Here is a 16,273-nt window from a genome sequence, read left to right on the forward strand (position 1 = left end):
AATTGAATATTTGTTCATATGTTGATTAGTGATTTGTGTTTATTCCATTCCATATTCTTTGCTACTTTTTTTCCTTTGTGTTTTCTGTTTTTAATCAGTTTATAAGACTATATTCTACATTCTTTGATTGCTAATGGAATTTGTATTATGTTTTCATAGATTCACTGGTGATTTATATTTCTTACATGTTTATATTCTTTACTCATTTATTTTTCCTTTTTTCTTATAGATTTATAAGAATTCTTTATATATTCCAGATATCAATTCTTTGCCTGTTTTATATGTTTCAAATATTTTTTCTCATTCCTTAGAGAAGTCTACAAATGGTTGACTGGCTCGGGGATACAAAAGACCATATAAGTTAGTGCTCTAGGTTTTTTTCCTCCTTTCTCAGTAATTCTCTAATAAATCGCATGAACAAGAGTCCCTTGTTCAGGCTCTGCTTCTAGGAAACCTAACCTAGGAAACTGATAATTTCTTTTTTCTAAAATAATATTTAAAAAACAAAACTAAATTTTCAAATGTAAGATATGATTATAAAAATACTAAAATTTTTATTTATTAACAAACATATACTTTGAAATGTGTGCTGTCCTCTTCAGAGTGTTATATTTGTTGCATTGATATTGGCCTTACTTAACAAATTTATCAAAATCATCTTTGGGGAATTATGTTCAGGATCTGAAACAGTTTTTGAATATGCTTAATACTTTCAGGTATTTGCTCTTTGAAGTCTGAATTATTTTGTTGACAATTAAAATCTAAGACTGAATAATCGAACTCAATATTTACTTAATAAAAAAATTGAACTGAACTTGTAGTCAGGAAGCAGATCAACGTGGTCAGTATTTTGGGTAAAAAGCAAGCCATGGTTGAATAAATTGTAAGAGATAAGTTAAAAAGTGTGTGTAATATTGGCTACATTGTTATTTATTCAGTGGCTAGTGACAGACAGACAAACAGACAAAAAGACAGACAAATTCCAGACCCCACTCCCATATAGGTACTGCTGCTTCATAACCTTTCTGTGCTGTTCAAGGTTGACTCAGAAAATGACAGTGTTAGTCAACCAGTAGACAAAATTAGAACTTCCAGCTGAGAGATATTAGGTAAGTTATAAGCTAAATTAAAATACATTTGCTTTGAAGTAGTACAAGCATGGTTAATTGTTCCTCATAAATAAATTATAATTATTAAGCATTTATCATATACTTGACCCTATACTAAATGCTTTTTGCATTTGTTTATTTGATCCTCACAAAAATTTTTTAAGACAGTGCAACGTCCTCAGGCACAAATTCAGGCTCAGGAGTTTAACTTTTTAAGCCACTCAACTCTTATGTGTAGATTTGAATTCAAGTCTAGATATTTTTGCATCAGAGGCTGCATTTTTAACAGTTATGCATTCATTGTGTGTAAATCCCAGAACTATAATGTTCTTTAAATAGAAATGTAGTCTCATTTATAGTTACAGGCAGATATGGCTTTTAGACTTCTTTTCTTCTTTCACTACTAACTGCTGTCTAATTTCTAGCTAAAATTCTTTCTTTCTCTATTTCTCTTTTTTCTCTGTTGTCACTTCTGGTCACTAAAGAACCAAGATCATATCTGGCTGGGTCTCAAGATTACACGTCTTTTTAAATATGTATCACTATCCATGTCCTTCCATTAATTTAGACAAGGAACTCATCTGCTTCCCTAAATCCTGCTAGAAACATCTCTTTGAAATGTATTCTCCTTTCCTACTGTAACAGTTCTCATTATCATGCTAATTTGGCATCTCTCACTCTCTTTTTACCTAGCTAATTGATTTATGCAGATCTCATCAGGGGCAATCTGTCCCTGGTTACGTATCATCTTTAGGGTTAAATCATTTTTAGTAGTCAACTATAGGTAGACATTTCTGATGTAATCAATTAATTGTATTATTTTCTTTATTTATTGAAAATAAGTGTACTCAATGTGGCTAAATTATATGCGAATTTAATAAATTATTAATTGAATCTAGTATATGATTTCTGACTCTACTTTTTGCTGATATATCTTCCCTGTGACTGATCACCCACTTCATCCTGATCAGTCATCATTTTAATGTGTCTCATATTGTCCTCACTGACCCTACTGGCTGAAGTGGCTCTTGGCTATATTGTGCAGGTGATTTATCTCTTAAAAATGCTTCCATTAGTTCCCCATTCATTTAAGGGAAAACAATAAACCATTTTGGAAATACATTTAAGGGTAAATTATATCATAAAGTAAAAGAATGTTGAGGTGCAAATTACATAGCCTTTATAATAGAAAGAGTCTGTATTGGAGAGCTTTCTAGCCTGAATAACCTTAACAGGTGTGAGCCTCATTTAAGTCTGTGGTTAAATGACATAATTAGGTGATTGTTTTGGAAATTTCTTGAAGTTATTATCCTACTAAATGCTGTCTAATCTCTAGCCAAAATTGATAAAAAATGATCAATGCCCTTTGATACATTTACATATGAATTATTTTTGGCCATTCCTTTCTAAAGTTGAAAAATTGTTACCTAAATAGTATTCGTTTCTTCGAATTTTCTTTTTTCAATTTCACCATCTATCATAGATTTTCTTTTCAGCATGATCACTTAGGCTCTATTGGGTTATTTTCTGAAATCTTTTCTGAGAAAGAGTAGAACTGGGACAGGATTTATCTCATGCAGCATTTCCTGCAAACATTTCAAATACTGATCATTGTTTTTAAATTCCGATAAAATGTGTACTTGGGGAAATTCATATAAGGGGTAAGAGTACTTATCTCAAATTATATACTTTCTCCGCAGTATTTTAGGTGATTTTTAAAATAGAGTGATTGGGGCAGATTTTGATAAGTAACACGTTTTTATAATCACTCTGTGTATGTTCTGTACCACCATGTGCCACTCATTTGAATGCATTTTGTTGAAAAGAAATTAACTGCAATATACTTTGCACCAGGCAGTGTGTTGCTTTTTCCCTCATGTTGCTCCTTCTCATCCTTGAAAGAAATCACTGAAAAATAATTATTACTTATGTTCTGGATCATGCGACTAGTTAAGTGGCAGAGCTTGGATTTGGAACTAAAAAAAATTTTTTTCTGATTGCACGTGTGAGTAAAAAACATTTTTTTGTTTAGTTTTGTTTTTGCCATAAAATACCATCCGTTTTGGACCAATATTTAGGACTATCTCAGATGTGGAATATCAGGTGAATTTTCATCTTTGGCTCATAGAGAAAAAATATGAGGGCTGCCCAAATTCTAGGAAAATATTTGAAAAACATTGGGAAAGAAAAAAGTGCAGAGTTTTCTTTTCATTTTTTTCTTTTTCTTTCTTTTTTTTTTTTCTGCTTCTTTTACCTTCACAAACAGACATACTTGTTTATATATATGGTAATCAGTTTCTAAGATGATAGCTCCGAAACCCTGAAAGGTTATTTTATACCTTTGGATAATGCCTTTGGAATCATGGAAGAAAGTTTTAAAAAATTATTTCTTACTTCTTTATTGTATTCTAATTTTATTCTTATTTTAAATGGGTAACGTATTAACATTTCATGTAAGCCCTTGAACTAAAATCCATATCTTGCTCAGCCATGCCAAATAAGAAATTTCCCTCTCATTTTATTTAGAATAGAACCACCATATGATGTCGCACTCTATTAAGGGCAATGATTATGTTTGATAAGAGATCACTGAGTAAAATACTTTCTGGGAGTTTTTTTTTTTTAAATACTGGTGCTAAAGAACACTTGGTGCTAAACACACAATGCAATATACATATGACATATTACTGAATTGTACACTTGAAACCTATTTGATTTTATTAACCAGTGTCACCCCAGTAATTTTAATAAAAAAAAAAAGAAAGAAAAGAACAAAGGATACTGTTTATTCAATTGAGATCAAACTGAGTTTCACAGCATTTTTAAAGGGTCAGTCTGCATCTGTGTAGTAGTATTGCCTAAAATTCAGTATAATTTTTTGTTTATTTATACAGCTTTAAAAGAGTATAATTAGAAGACACTTTGTATATATAACACATTTGTTTTTTCCAAAGAAAACAATGTTTATGATAGTAAAGGCCCTTGAACAATTGGCACATCTAGTTCAACCTATATAATTTTTACAACCTGTTATGTTTAAAGTGACTATGACTTCTGAACCAAGAAACATTAGAATCAAAAAAAAATACGTTTATCTGATTTGGAAATTTGTAAAAAATGTGAAAATACATACAGTGTTTGCTAAGAGATTAAAGGTAATTATTCCAATTATAACAAATTATAATAAAAATAAAATTAACATTGGAGTGTTATATTTGTCTTTCATTAAGAGATTGAAGTTGCTGTGATGATATATTGTTTTATTAAACTTGTTCAGCATTGTATTTTTGTAATGTTTTCAAATGTTAGTAGATTTTAGGTTATTGAATAATTTTACAGTTTGAAAAGCTTTCATTTAACTTAAAATCTCTAAAAGTTGTAATTCAACATAATTAACTTAAAAATTATAGCATTTATTTTATGGTAGTAAGACAGAAAATATGTTTATATGTGTTCAAAATACTGATGTGTTCAAGTTAAACTTAATTTTCTGAAATTCTTTTACTCTGTAGGTATTAATTGTGTACTATATTAGACATTGGGGTCACAAAGCAAAGCAGAGATGGCCTTTTCCAAAAACAAACTTAAAGTACAATAGTAAAGTCAGATAAATAAACAGATGTTTACTATATAAAGTAATACTTGGGAATATGTAAAGGAAGAGTGTTACATACAAAATGGAAGAGGGTGGGAAGCGGGGATCAGGGATGGCATCCAGGAAGGGATGATGTTATAGAAATAGGAATATTGTCACATCATGGTTCCAGGAAGGGCATCCCAAGCAGGTGGACCCACACCTGCAAATCCTCAGAAAGTGAAAGGGAACAGAAAATGGAAAGTAGTAAACAGTGCTAGTAGAGAAGGAAATATGAGGAGGGAAATAATGGAATCTGGAGATGTAGATAGCAATCAGACCTTAAAGAGTCTTTTTAAAAAATATGGATAAGTCCAGCCTATATTTTATCTGTTTCTTATTTAGCTAGAAAGCTCTCAGTAGAAAATAAAGAACTTCATTTAAAAGACTATTAATAGACAGAGTGAAATTGCAAGGATTTTTATCTCTAATAGATTTTATATCCTCTCCATGTCATCCATTTAATGTGCGACTATCTCTTAGTATCTATTATGTTTTTACTTAAAAGAAATTAGGAAAAATACATTAGTAGCCTAAACGTATTATTTGTACTCGATGGGAGCCTGGTCATTTTTATTAAGTAGTTAGGAAGAGGAATAATTATTGTAATTTATTTTCAGAAATTTTTTATTAGTTAAGTTCTTTGAATACTCCCTAAAGAGATATGGAACTGAATCATTCTTTTGTTTTAAATGCTGATACAAATGCAAGAAATACTAAAAAAGGCCAAGACATATTTCACTATACATAAATTCTGAATCTTTTTCAATAAGAATGATAAATATCATGACATTAATGCATTGAAAGCCACAGGTTCATCACCAGCTGCAAATCGTTATGGCTGGTAATGCTCTAATTAGACCAAAATCTTCACTTGGCATTGAATGGAAATAAATATTGCATATAAATGAAAAATCACAGCTGAGAATGGTGTTATTAAAACATTATTGCTCTAAGGGTGGGCACCCAAAATGGCATAGATGATAGAGGCTCTGTTCATCCCTCTGGTGACCAAATCAAAGTTGTGATGGAAACAAGGAGCAGCAGCAAGGAAAAATCGCCTCGGATCTTGATGAGCAAGCCATACCACTAGGGAGAAATCCAAGAAAGCAATGGCAGAAGGCAGGACGGGGCGAGGATGTGGGGCGACCTGGTCTACAGCAGCTGAGTGAGATGGAGGCTGTGGCAGCGGCAGAGACAGAAGCCTATTAAAGAGGCTGCATCTGGGACCAGGTTTTCACGGCGATGGACTTGCTCGCTCTGAGCACCACTGCCGATTTGGCTGCACACAGCGGGCACCAGGAACTTATAGGGAGACATTGTTGGAGTGAGGGCCGAGGTAAGACTCACTCTGTACAGAAGTCCCTGTTAAGCCGTGCCCTCTCCCAGTGCATGGAAACAGAGCCACCATTGCCATGAGGTCATCAGACTGGATAACAGAGTTCATTCTGCCCAGAGGATTCTCTGAAACCCCACCTCCCCCAACTCGGGGCCCCACCCAAGCCACATCCAGGTTTACCCTTAGCGAGTCAGGTGCTCCTTGATGAGCAGTGCCTAGACTCACCCTGGAGGCAGCTGGCCTCAGTTTCTGGTGTGGCCTTTTGAGGCAACTATAAACACAACATCTGTGAATTGCTTGCTGAATCTTAACAGGTGGCCCTGGAGTGGCAGAGGCTTGGGCTAAGTTTGGTCTGCAGCTGAGCCCCTCTCAGGACTGTGCCACTAGACACCTACTTCACATATTCACACTAATAAGACCAGGAGACTTAGGAGCTTTGCTTAGTACATAGAAACAGATATGGAAGGACAGCCAAAATGAGAAGACAAAGAAGCAGAAAACACGTGAGAGAACAGAACAGAGATTCAGATATAATGGAGTCAAGTAATCTAACAGATGCAGAGTTCAAAACACTGGTTATAAAGATTCTCAATGAACTTTTGGTAAGTGTAGATAAATTCATTGAGAACTTCAACAAAGAGATAAAAAACATAAAAATGGAAATGGAAATTATAAAAGGAAATCAGTCCGAAATGAACAACACATTATCAGATGCCCTATCTAGAGGATGGGAAAGCCAAGGACACTCAATCAGAATGGCAAGAGATAAGGTGCCAAAACTATAAAAATAATTTAAGGAGCATATGGGACACTATCAAGGGTCTAAATATCCATCCGATTGGTGTAACTGAAGAAAATCAAGATGTTGAATATCTGTTTGAAGAATTAATGATGGAAAACTTTCCTAACCTGGTGAAGGAAATGGACATAAAACCCCAGGAAGCTCAGAGAATTCCAAAAATCAGGGATCCAAAGAGGCCCACACCCAGATACATCATAATTAAATGCCGAAAGTTAAATATAAAGAAAGAATATTAAAGCAGCAAGAGAAAAACAGATAGTTACTTATAAGGGAAAAACCATAAGACTGACATCTGATTTCTCAAAAGAAACTATGCAGAACAGAAGGGCTTGGCAAAAAATATTCAACAGGATGGTGACACAGAATCTACAACCAAGAATAATTTATCCAGCAAAGCTATCATTTAGAGTTGAAGGAGAGATAAAGAGTTTTCCAGACAAAAATAAGCTGAAGGAATTTATCACCACCAAGCCCGTATTAAAGGAAATGTTGGAGGGACTTCTTTAAGAAGAAAAAACACGTATCAACAACAGGAATAAAGGATGGTAACAACTACATTCCTATCAATAAGTACCTTAAATAGAAAAGTATTAAGTGCTTCAACTAAAAGTAGATGGAGGGAAAGGAAAACAAGACTCCTACATGTTGCCTATAAGAGACTCACTTCAGATTACAAGACACAGACTAAAGGGAAGGGAATGGAAAAACATTGCTTTGATGCATCTAGAAGGTATTTAAGTCAGACACAGAACGATAAACACTATGTAATTTCACTTATATGTGAATGTAAGGAATAAAAAGAACAAACTAATCAAAAACAGACACAAATATAGTGGACAATTTGGTGATGGATAGAAGGGAGGGAGTTTCGGGGACCGGGAGAATGTGGTGAAGGGTTAAAGAAGTACAAATTAGTAGCTGATGGATGGTCACGGAATGGGGAGCATGGAATAGGGAATGCAATTAGAATGAATACGTTGGCTAGGTGGGGGGTCGGGGAGGGAGGGAGCAATTTGGGGGATCATTTTACAAACTATATAGATGTCTAAGCAATGTACTGTATACTTGAAACTAATTAAAATAAAAAATTAAAAAAATTATTAAGAGTGAAATAATGAAAAAAATGTATTATTTATTGTATCCACTTTGGAAAATTTAAGTTGGGAGGAAAATGAAATATTTTTGTTTTGTGAAAGACTTTAAGACCTAAAATGTCTTTGTTTATATTATAAGCTTTCTTTACTCAGAGCCTTATGAGAATACGTAAATATTTTAGAAGTGATTCACACATTATTTGATTTAAATTCAAATTCAGTGAGTGTAATTAAAAGTCATCCAATAAAAACCATATAATGCAAATCTGTTAGATTTTATGTCATTTAGAACAAAATATTAAATATTTATGAATGCATATGTGAAAGAGAAAATATTTTCCATTTTTATCGCAGCTTCAAGGACGTGAAAGTATTTTACTTGAGCAAACTCATAATTGTAAGGATGATAAAATGGAGGGCTTGTCATTTTATGTAGTATTTGTTATTGTTTAGTTAGTTAGTTTGGGTTGCAGAAAAAAAATAAAATGGAGCAGAGCCTGATTCGAATTGACAAACCGGGTGTAAATATTATAGTTAACGAATTAAATGAAATATAGAAGCAAAGCAAAAACAAAACAGAAACCATTGCACATTATGAAAACTAGTAAAAAAAGCCATTAGTAGAATAGCAAGATTGACCATACAACTAGGAATCCCTAGAGTGGAAGTGTATCTGGGCCTTCAGCAGCATAAGTTCTTGGCTTTTCACTCTAATGAAAGCAGCACGCACCATGCCGATTAGGAGCTGACCTTGTGGTTAGATAGGTTTCATATTCCTGCTTTACCACTTACCAGCTGAGTGACATTAGGCGAGTTACCTTTCTACTGTAAAATGCCCATAGTAATATTATCTGCTTTTATAGTCAGAAGCATTAAAAGAAATAATCTGTGTAAAAGTACTTGGTACATCAGAGTTGATGAGCTGTAGTTGCCACCTTATTCTCTTCCTTCTTTTTCATCATCAGCACCCTTTTATTAATATGGCAAAAAAAAAAAAAAACAATAGAAGAGAAGGTGGCAGCTACAGTTCATAGACTCTGATATACCAAGTACTTAATGTGGTTCAGACATTTTCTATGATTCTGCTTCTCTCAGTGTGTATTCTTATTTGTCTCAACATTAACAGTTGAATTAGCTTTTAATTAAGAATTTTCTTCAATTCATAGTTGTGGTCTCCTTAGAAATTTATCTTGTTTATAACTCTACACTATATCCTTTGTGGTTTAGTTTTCTCTGCCAATGGCCTCATTATATCAAAATGTCTGAAATCAAACTCCAGGGGGAAAAATTCATCTGAATGACTTTTTCTTTGAGTAGAGATTCTGATGTCATTCATACCTTAGTCAGTGATTCTGTTAAGCTCAGCTCAGTAACTTGTTGAGTCTTGTGGTCTCTGTGGCTCACAGAGGCAATGCTGGGACATTTTGTTTTAGTATAAACCTAATTGTATTCCATGTTCTGAAGAGCAATATTTTGTTTTAAAACATCTTATTTATAATTGAATTCTATTGACTCGCTCTTTTCGTTTTAACTTTTCCAGGCTGCTAAGTTGGCTATCACAGTGCATTCCTTGGAGTCCCAATGGGGGACTCCGGATCAAGACGATCTACCCTGGTTTCCCGGTTGCCAATATTCAGAAGAAGTATTAGCAGAAGACATGATTCCCTTCCTTCTTCACCCTCCTCCAGTAATACAGTTGGTGTCCACAGCTCCTCTCCTTCCAGCACCAACTCAAGCTCAGGTAGCACAGGTAAACGCAGGAGCATATTCCGTACTCCTTCCATTAGTTTTCACCATAAGAAGGGGAGTGAACCTAAGCAAGAATCTACCAACCAGAACCTTAGTATTTCAAATGGTGCTCAGGCTGGTCACAGCAGTATGCAAAAACTGAGTTTGGAAGAACATATTAAAACCAGGGGAAGACATTCTGTTGGTTTTAGTAGTTCACGGAATAAGAAGATAACAAGATCTTTGACAGAGGATTTTGAAAGAGAAAAGGAGCACTCAACGAATAAGAATGTCTTTATAAATTGCCTAAGTTCTGGCAAAAGTGAGGGAGATGATTCTGGATTCACAGAAGAACAAACTCGCCGTTCTGTTAAGCAGTCAACAAAGAAGCTGCTTACTAAATCTTTTTCATCTCACTATAAATTTTCTAAACCAGTTCCACAGAGCCAGTCCATTTCATTGGTACAACAGTCTGAATTCTCACTAGAAATTACACAGTACCAAGAGAGAGAACCTATATTAGTAAGAGCTTCTCCATCTTGTTCTGTGGATGTAACAGAACGGGCAGGAAGCTCTTTACAGTCTCCATTGCTTTCTGCTGATCTCACCACAGCTCAGACACCTTCAGAGTTCTTAGCCTTGACTGAAGATTCTGTGTCTGAAGCAGATGCATTTTCTAAAAGTGGAAGCATGGTATCCCACTGTGACAACCTTGGCCACAATGATTCTACCTCTCAGATCTCTCCCAATCCTGCTGCTGTTACAAAGACAATAGACCTTATGAATACTATTCCTTGTGCAGTTATGTCTCCTGGAAAATATAGGTTAGAAAGTCGGTGTAGCACTGAATCTAATTCCTTACCAGAAACCTCTGCTGCTAATCAGAAGGAAGTGTTATTGCAAATCACTAAACTGCCTGTCATGAATGGGAGTGACTCAAAGACTCACCTATCAGCAGATGCTCAAGGAGAAGAGCAAATGATATTACAAAATGGTGAAATGATGCTGGCAAGTAGCTCCCCAAGGAAACTTGGATTTTATGAACAACATAAATCAATAGCTGAACGTGTTAAAGGGATCCATCCTATTTCAGATTCAAGGATAATACCTTCTGGCGATCGTCACGTTTTTAACAAAACATCATATGGATGTGATGCAAATCCTGCCAAAGGTATGCTGTTTCTTGTATTGTAAATATAAATTATTATAATTTATTCAGTTTTCTTACTCTGTCTCATTAATGGAAACCACGTTGTCCTCATTTTTAACTCTCTAATATTCTTTCCTACTTATAATTTGTTTAAAACCTTTTCTATACTTAATCTTAAACTTATTTTAATTGTATTATGCTGGAAATGTAATTAAGCAATATTATGCATTTTTCTTAGTTGTGTTATCCAGATTCTGACTCTCAGAAGAAAGTGGAAGGCAGCCCATTTTATTTGCAATGTGGTTTTATTTAAAGTAAGGATTCTTTTTTTTTAGAGTTTATAATAGAGTGTTGGTATTTCTTGGTTTATGAAATGGATATGATTCAGCTAAAATTAATATAAAACAAATTTGTATCATTTATATTCTATTATCTATTTTAATAAAGCTCTCATTATTAAATAGGATTAATGTTTCAGGATCTCTATCTCTAGATACAATAAAATTGCAAGTTTTAAAAGTACTGTCCTTGGAGTTTGGGGACCTGGTTCTGATCTTGCCTCCATCATTAATGATCTCTGTAACTTGTGTAACTTCTCTTTGGTTTAAACAAAGGGACATGGGCAGTTGAATTACTCCAGTCTATTATAGAAAATGCTGTTATTTAATATAAATTTTAGTTCAAGAAAATTATTGAGTAGATACCCCCTACTGGGATATATTTGACATTATGTTTTATCCTTTTTCTTTACTATGATTATTACTATCACTGCTGCTGTTGCTACTACTATACAACTACTACTACTACTACTATTACTACTACTACTACTATAATATTGAATGATTGTGTCCCATTTACTATTCTGTGCTCTTTGGATACATTAATTCATTTGATCTTCAAATGATTGAAATCACAACTGTTGCAACTCATTGTATAGGCAAGACAGTTGGAGCACAGATAAGTTAAGTAATGTGTCCAAAGTCCCAAAGTTAGTATGTAATGGTTTCGGATACAAACTTCATGAAGAAGGCACTACTATGTTTTCCAGTTAACAAATGTGAAAACTGACACCAAGGGATCATACAGCTGGTTCGTATTACAGCCAAATTACAACCATGTCAATTCAAAGCTCAACATATTAATGGCTAGGCTGTAATACATATCATGACCCTGGCTTTTTCCAAAATGTTAAAAATAATACTAAAATATAAAATAATATTTATAAGTCAAATTGAATATTATAGTACCAAGAATCATAAGGTTTTATGATTTACCTAGCTAGTTCCTTCATGATTATAGCAATTTTAAAGTTTTAAATTCATGAATTAATTGTCCAGCTGTATAATTGTGTAGCTTAATATTTTTGACATTTGATACGAGATCACTTTTATGTATCTACTTTTTTTCACTTTTTTGATCTTGGTAGCCTTTTTTGTACTTTTGGCTTTAGTTACACATGCTTAATTCTTTAATAATAATCTAAATATAAGGAGATAATATCAATGATGATGACCCTTTTTGTATACTTAAAATGTGTCAAAAAATGTGTTAAGCAGTTTGCATGCATTGTTTCATTTAATCTTAACCAAAATTTTGTGTTGGTTATTACTAACTAAGGTTTAGAATTAAGTTAAACAATTTTATTAAATCTTATAGTTAGTAAATGGTGGATCTCAGATTGGAATTTAGGCAGTGTTAAAAAGAAATAACACAAAAAAGGGTAGAAATAAAATTATTCTAATTATCTCTGATTCTCATTTAGAAATGATGACTTGCCTCATTGTCAAATTGAATACTGTATACATTTATCTCTATGGGAACTAGAGAATGACCAAAAATTATCTTGCTGACTATTAATTTGTTGACTGAGATTCTAATTACAAGTCGTTTAGCATATTAAAGTAATTTCACTGAATTTGACAATGTGTTGCCTGTTCTTGGACATTAGCCAAATATTTATATTATCTACAATTGTAAAATAGATATAGGCAAATAAGTTGGTAATATCAACAAGGAAACGGTGATCATATACTATTCTTCATTTCATGGAGATAGTCATCTGCTGTTCATAAGGACTTTGTAATTTGGAAGTTTGACATTTGAAAACCAGTTAAGTAAATGTATTCTATGTAAGAAAGAGTTGCTAAACACACTAAAATCCATTATACTAAGTTTATTCTGTATTTCTTATGAAACATTTAAGCTAGTATTTATTACACATCTGAATGCAATTATATCAAAATTAATGTAATGTTAAAATCTCTGTCAATTTAACTTTTATTCATTGGCTTAGAAAGTTACTTAAAAAAATTGCCATGTGTTGGCCAATAGATTCTAGCCAAAAGTCTTTAAGCCAGTAGATGAGACATTCACTCGATAACTCACTCACTCACTCACTCACTCACTCACTCACTCACCCACTCACCCACTCACCCACTCACCCACTCACCCAATCATTCACGCAATAGATATTTGCTTTGGCACTGTATTAGGCACTAGGGCTATAGCAATGAACAAAATAGCTATAAATTCCTACCTTTATAAAGCTTACTTTCTACTGGGGGTACTCACAATTAACATACAAATAAATAAATGTTGTATGGTAATAAATACTGAGGATAAGTTTAAAGCAGAATGAAAGAAGAGTAAGGAGTGGGGAGTGGAATTGTAGTTTGTATTTATTTCCAGCTTTATCAAAGTAGAGTTGAAAAATAAAATTGTGAAATATTTAAAGTGTTCAATGTGTTGACAATATATGTATACATTGTGAAAGGACTGTCTACCATTGAGTTAATTAACACATTCATCACCTCACATATTCTCCTTTTTTTGGGATGGGAGTGAGAATATTTAAGTTCTACTGTTTTAGCAAATTTTAATTATACAATACAATGTTATCACCTATAGTCACCTCGTTATACATTAGATTTCATACTTTATTGAAAGTTTGTACTCTTACGAAGTCTTCTATATTCCCCCACCTCCTAGCCCTTGGCAGCCACTTTTCTACTTTTTGTTTCTGAGTTTGACTTTATTTTAAAGATTCCACATATAAGTAATATCATGCAGTATTTGTCTTCCTCTATCTGGCATATTTCATTTAGCATGATGCCCTCCAGGTTTGTCCATGTCGTCAAAATGATAGAAATTCTTTGTTTTTCGAGGCTGAGTAATATTCCATTGTGTGTGTGTGTCATGTGTGTATACATATATACACTAAATGTTATATATATACATATCATATCTTCATTCATTAATCCATGAACACTTAGGTTGTTTCCATAGTTTGGCTATTGTGCAGACTGCTGTTATAAATATGGTAGTCCAGATATTTCCTTGAAATAATGATTTTATTTCTTTTGCATATACCCAGAAATGGGAATCCTGGATCATATGGTAATTTTCTTTTTAATTTCCTGAAGAAACTCCATAATGTTTTCCACAGTGACTTTACCAGTTTACATTCCCACCAGTAGTATATAAGGGTACCCTTCGTTCCACATCCTCAACAACACTTGTTATCTTTTGACTTTTTGATAACAGCCAACCTAATACGTATGAGGTGGTATCTCATTTTGGTTTTGATTTGCATTTCCTTTTTAGCTAATAAAGTTGAGCATCTTCTTATATATCTGTTGGCCATTTGCATGTCTTCTTCAGAGAAGTGTCTGTTCAGGTCTTCTGCCCGTTTTTTAATTGGATTGCTTGTTTTTTTTGTTTTCGAGTTGTATGAGTTCTTTTATATTTTGGATATTAGCCCCTCATCAGAGACATTGTTTCAAAATATCTTCTCCTATTAAGTTGGTTGCCTGTTTGTTTTCTTAATGGTTTCTTTTGCTGTGCAGAAGTTTTTTTTTAGTTTGATATAGTCCTATTCACTTATTTTTGCTTATACTTCTCTTGCCTCTGATGTCAAATTCATAACATCTTCTCTAAAACCAAGCTCCATGAGTTTAGTACCTATGTTTTGTTTTATGCAATTTATTGTTTCAGGTCTTATATTTAAGTCTTTGATCTCTTTTGAATTAATTTTGGTGTATGGTAACAGATAGCAGTGTAGTTTCAATCTTTTGATGTGGTTTTCCAATTTTCCCAGCACCATTTATTGAAGAAGCTTTCTTTTCTCCATCGTATGTTCTTGGCGCATTTGTCAAAAATTATTTGCCCATATACTGTGGGTTTATTTCTGAACTCTCAATTCTGTTCCATTGGTCTGTGTGTCTGTTTTTCTGCCAATACCATGCTGTTATGATTATTTTTGCTTTATAGTATAACTTGAAGTTAGGGAGTGTGATAACTTTGGCTTTGTTCTTTAAGTATGGTGGGCAGAATACTACTTAAGATTACATATTGGCAAAGACTTGACGGTGATTAGGGATTAAGATATACAGATATTTCAGAGAAGTATACCAGTACCAAGGCTATGGCATAAGGGTCCTGGGACTGGAACATGCCTGCAATTGTCTAGGGTTGTAAGAGATCCACTGTGGCATAAGCAAAGTGAAGGGATAGGGGAGGCAGTAGAAAATGAAGTTAGAGACCCGAACAGATAAATGTTGGGGAGGATCCCAGTGTGGGGTGAAGAGTAGGGTCTTTTCATGAGGAACCTGAATGACCATTGGGAAAACATCAGCTTATGATTAGAGGAGTGATTGTGATCAATCTCACTTATGTTTTAAATGTATCATTCTATGTATCATTCTGGTTACCATGTGGGAAGTAGATAGTGTTTTGGTGAGGGATAGGCAGATGGGATTAGCCAGAAGCAGGAGACTATTAGGAAGTATTGCAATAACCCCCAGGCTAGCATTGATGGAGTTTGGTTCAGGATATTAGTGAGGGACCTAGCAAGACGTGACCATATTCTATATACAATTTGAAAGTAATAAGGACAGGATTTGCTTATGTGATTTGTGTAAGGTATGGAGAAGCCACAGATGACTCTAAAGGTTTTGGGCTTCAGAATGACTACGTAACTATGCAAACTAAACTACCGTTGTTAATTTAAAAAGTTTTCTGTGATAGAGATTTTTAAATGACACTAAGTTTCACATTTGCCTTCAATGGAACATTTATAAAAACCGTATTTAAACATTTATAGTAATTTTTATTTATTTGATTTTTTAATAGTTCTTGCCAGTAGCCTCAGTCCATATCGTGAAGGAAGATTTATAGAGAGGCGACTACGATCCTCATCAGAAGGAACTGCAGGGAGTAGCAGAATGATTTTGAAACCAAAAGATGGAAACATAGAAGAAGTTAATAGTCTAAGAAAGCAACGAACAGGTTCGTCATCTTCAAAAATGAACAGCATGGTAAGTAAATACATATCTCTACAAATGATAAAATAATTCCATACGTATCTGGCATGTTCCTGCCTCTTGCAAAATGAAAACAGATTGAAGAATAGTCTCCAC

The 16,273-nt window shown here is 33.8% G+C and overlaps 1 protein-coding gene across 2 annotated transcripts in view; it reads left to right on the forward strand.

Annotated features, from left to right (window-relative positions):
* Positions 1-16,273, forward strand: part of CCSER1 (coiled-coil serine rich protein 1) — a 1,118,997-nt gene that overhangs the window by 131,263 nt on the left and 971,461 nt on the right. For both annotated transcript variants that reach the window (XM_039845718.1, XM_039845719.1), the window contains exons 2-3: positions 9,519-10,877; positions 15,987-16,171. In XM_039845718.1, the coding sequence (XP_039701652.1) occupies positions 9,560-10,877; positions 15,987-16,171 (1,503 nt within the window). In that variant the 5' untranslated portion in view covers positions 9,519-9,559. The remainder of the gene's footprint in view (positions 1-9,518; positions 10,878-15,986; positions 16,172-16,273) is intronic.

Source organism: Pteropus medius, unplaced genomic scaffold (genome assembly GCF_902729225.1).
Source record: "Pteropus medius unplaced genomic scaffold, Ma_sr-lr_union100, whole genome shotgun sequence".
In the NCBI taxonomy this organism is placed as follows: Eukaryota; Metazoa; Chordata; class Mammalia; order Chiroptera; family Pteropodidae; genus Pteropus; species Pteropus medius.